General features: G+C 35.7%; 1 protein-coding gene across 1 annotated transcript in view; it reads right to left on the bottom strand.

Moving 5' to 3' along the window:
- Positions 1-831: 831 nt before the first annotated feature.
- LOC109173958 (protein FAR1-RELATED SEQUENCE 5-like) overlaps positions 832-3,206 on the bottom strand; it is a 2,970-nt gene continuing 595 nt past the window's right edge. Inside the window, exons 2-6 of the mRNA XM_019323282.1 lie at positions 3,073-3,164; positions 2,584-2,976; positions 2,404-2,507; positions 1,478-2,251; positions 832-1,363 (exon numbers count right to left, since the gene is read on the bottom strand). Coding sequence (XP_019178827.1) covers positions 832-1,363; positions 1,478-2,251; positions 2,404-2,507; positions 2,584-2,976; positions 3,073-3,164 — 1,895 coding nt within the window. The remainder of the gene's footprint in view (positions 1,364-1,477; positions 2,252-2,403; positions 2,508-2,583; positions 2,977-3,072; positions 3,165-3,206) is intronic.

The raw sequence follows: 3,206 nt of genomic DNA, 5'->3' as shown, positions 1-3,206 counted from the left end.
TAATTGTTTTTTTTTTTTCTTTGTGAACGTCTGTGAATGTGTTTTTGGTGCAGGCAACTAAATCTTTAAACAAACCAATTTTTGAGTTGCCTTTGAATTTAGTAACTACTTTTGGAATGTTGACTATATGAAGTCATACTTGTGTGCAAGTACTAGTAGCATAAGTGCTTGTACTCTACTGTAAGGCATATCTAGTAACCTAGTTGTGGAAGGAATGCACCTAGTTATACTTGTAAGCGCATATAGTTGATATACTGGTGCACCTAACATTTACTGTCAGATCAATACAATCACCTTTTGTTATAAATGCATGTAATTGTTTATATTAACGCAATTAGATCTGCTATATTTCCATATATGCTAAAACTACTTCCATTTCTCTACTAAGCCACATGTACAACACATCTTCCTTGTTAAAGCAAATAATTTTTCCTACAAGTGCAATTAAATATGCTTTTAATTGCATACAATATACTACACTATTAATAATCATATTTTTATATGAAAGTGCACAAATAAACTCTGCAACCGTTTTTCTTAGTAAATGCATTTAATTGTTTATATTATAACAATTATACTTGTAATCAACTTTCATGTAATCTTCACAAGTAATCATGCAACAATTAGTGCATATAATCTGCAATAAAACTGCATGTAATCTTCTATATTAGTGCAACAACAATACACAACATCCTAACACGAGATATCAGCACTGGATTATTCCATCTAAGCTAAGAACTACTTCCATAACTACTAAACCAACATTATAAAGAATCCCTCGTAGTTATATTTTGACAACAAAAAATGTAAATACAATTGTATCTACAGTATCTATAAACTGCATACCTTATCCTTCATTTTCCACAACACACATTTCCTACTATCATGATTAGGTTTGTTGCAAGTATTGCAAGTTCTCTCCTTCTTACTTTGTTCAATGGCAATCTCCTTGCAACCTTTAATGCTCCTACCACTACCCTTGTTCTTTGCTTTGTTTGGTGGAAGAATGGAGACTTCGGAAGGGACTGAAGAACCACATATTGACTCGATGACTGACCTCTTATCAATAGCAGAAGAACAGCCACCCTTATCAGCCAAAAGCATATCCTTGTGGTCCTTAATGATCTGGGAAAACACTTTCAAACGATCAATGTTAGACTGAACCATACTAACACAGCATTGAATATCTAACCACTCATTTTTCAATATCACCAACTTCTCATCAACACCTCCACATTGATCAACAACAACACCATCAATATCAAAAGTTTGACACAATGATGCACTCTTGGTCCATCGGTTAACTACATAGACCAATGGAATTGAATCCAAGTTCAAATCTTTGAAAACTACAAAAATATGCCTACAAAGCAACCCTACCCTTTCAAACAGTTTACATCCACATGAAGCTTTTACTTCAGCAACATTATGCACCACCCTAAACACTCAGTCATTTTCGTCTTTAATATCATAATACAAGACCCCTTGGTCATCCCGAACATTTAGAACTCGACAGCTAAAACATGCTGCACAAATCTCAGCTTGCACCAAATAAAAAGCTGTAAAAGTATACACATATGCAACATGTTTCTCCATAGACAGTGGTGTCTTCAAATCTGGAAAGCATGCCTCCGAGTCACTGTTGAGTTTATTAATAGAATAGCGTTGACTATCAATCGCACGATCAAAATGCATAAAAAATTCAACCAGGTTGGACTGAGGAATAGTAAAAGAACCAAACAAACTATTCTCACTCTCCGACCGGGAAGTAGTCCTAATTAAACCATTCATACTAACATCACTAAAGTATGCAGGAATCCAAAGATGACGAAGATCATACATCTTGACAAACCAACTATGCTCCAACAACCCAAACTCCTCCATGACAACATTCCATTGATAATCAAATTCAGCTGGTTCCAAATAATGACTCCATACAACAGAATTCAACTTTGACCTAAAAGTCTCATTTTTACTCAATGAAGGGCCAACCTTATCTCCTACCTTAAACATAATGTGCCACATGCAAAACCTATGCTTAGCTTCCTTGAACACACGTGGAAATGCAACCCTCATTGCTAGATCTTGATCAGTAACAACCAATACTGGCTCACTACCCATCGCTTCCTTAAATTTCTCAAACAACCACACATATGACTCAATATCCTCTTTTGTCAACAACCCAGCCCCAAAAGTAATAGACTTTTTATGGTTATTAACACCAGTAAATGGTGTAAACACCATATCATACCTGAAAAAAAAATGTAAAGTTTGTCAGAGAGTACATGCGCATTTAGTGTAGACTAGTTGCACCTATAAACATATATACTTACATTATGACCAAAAATATGACCAATAACACAACAGAATATAAAACTTATGCCCTACACTACCAAAACTAACCTGTTTGTTTGATATGTAGCATCAAATGACACAACGTCACCAAAAAGTTTAAAATTCTTCCTAGAAACCGCATCAACCCAAAAAAATCTGGATAAGTGGTCATACTCATCAACATCAAATGCAAAAAACAAAGCTGGACATACTTCTTTTTTTTTTTTTTTTTTTTAAGAAATTAGTCACAATCATCTGAGCATCAACCCCAGCAGAAAATGCGTCCACATCCCTTTTAATATTCCGAAATTCCAAACTAGTTGCACCAACATTTGCCAACCCACCAAACATCTCACCAAACAACCGAAAACTCTGCACTGGCCCAATGTTCACTTTTCCACAATCAGCAACGAACCTCATATGACCAGGTCCAACCTTTCTATTCATCTTCAGAAACTGTCTTGACATTACTGATGTCAATGAATGGTTATTACGCTCTTCAAACATGTGAATAACATAAGTGCCATCACCTCCATATCTAAAAATAGCACAAGCCCCACACCCAACCCTATTTGAAAATCTCCTCCTCTTTTTAAGCGAAGACTCCGCATCACCATCCAATTCTGCTACTGACGATTTATCCTTACAAACAACGTGCTTATGGCCCTCTCGATTACAAAGAACATACCTCCAAACAATGGTCCCATCAGCACATTTTGACAAGTGACTTAGTCAAACATCAAACCCAACAATCGATGCATATTTAATATAAAATGAAACCCCAGTATCTAAATCAGGAAAAACCTTCCCAACAGACGGTTTAACTGAATCTTCACACAAAGGGACGTAATATTTTGTCAAACCAGGAGAAG

This window comes from Ipomoea nil, unplaced genomic scaffold (genome assembly GCF_001879475.1).
Source record: "Ipomoea nil cultivar Tokyo-kokei standard unplaced genomic scaffold, Asagao_1.1 scaffold0146, whole genome shotgun sequence".
Lineage (NCBI taxonomy): Eukaryota > Viridiplantae > Streptophyta > Magnoliopsida > Solanales > Convolvulaceae > Ipomoea > Ipomoea nil.
This window is presented reverse-complemented; position numbering and strand designations above follow the sequence as displayed.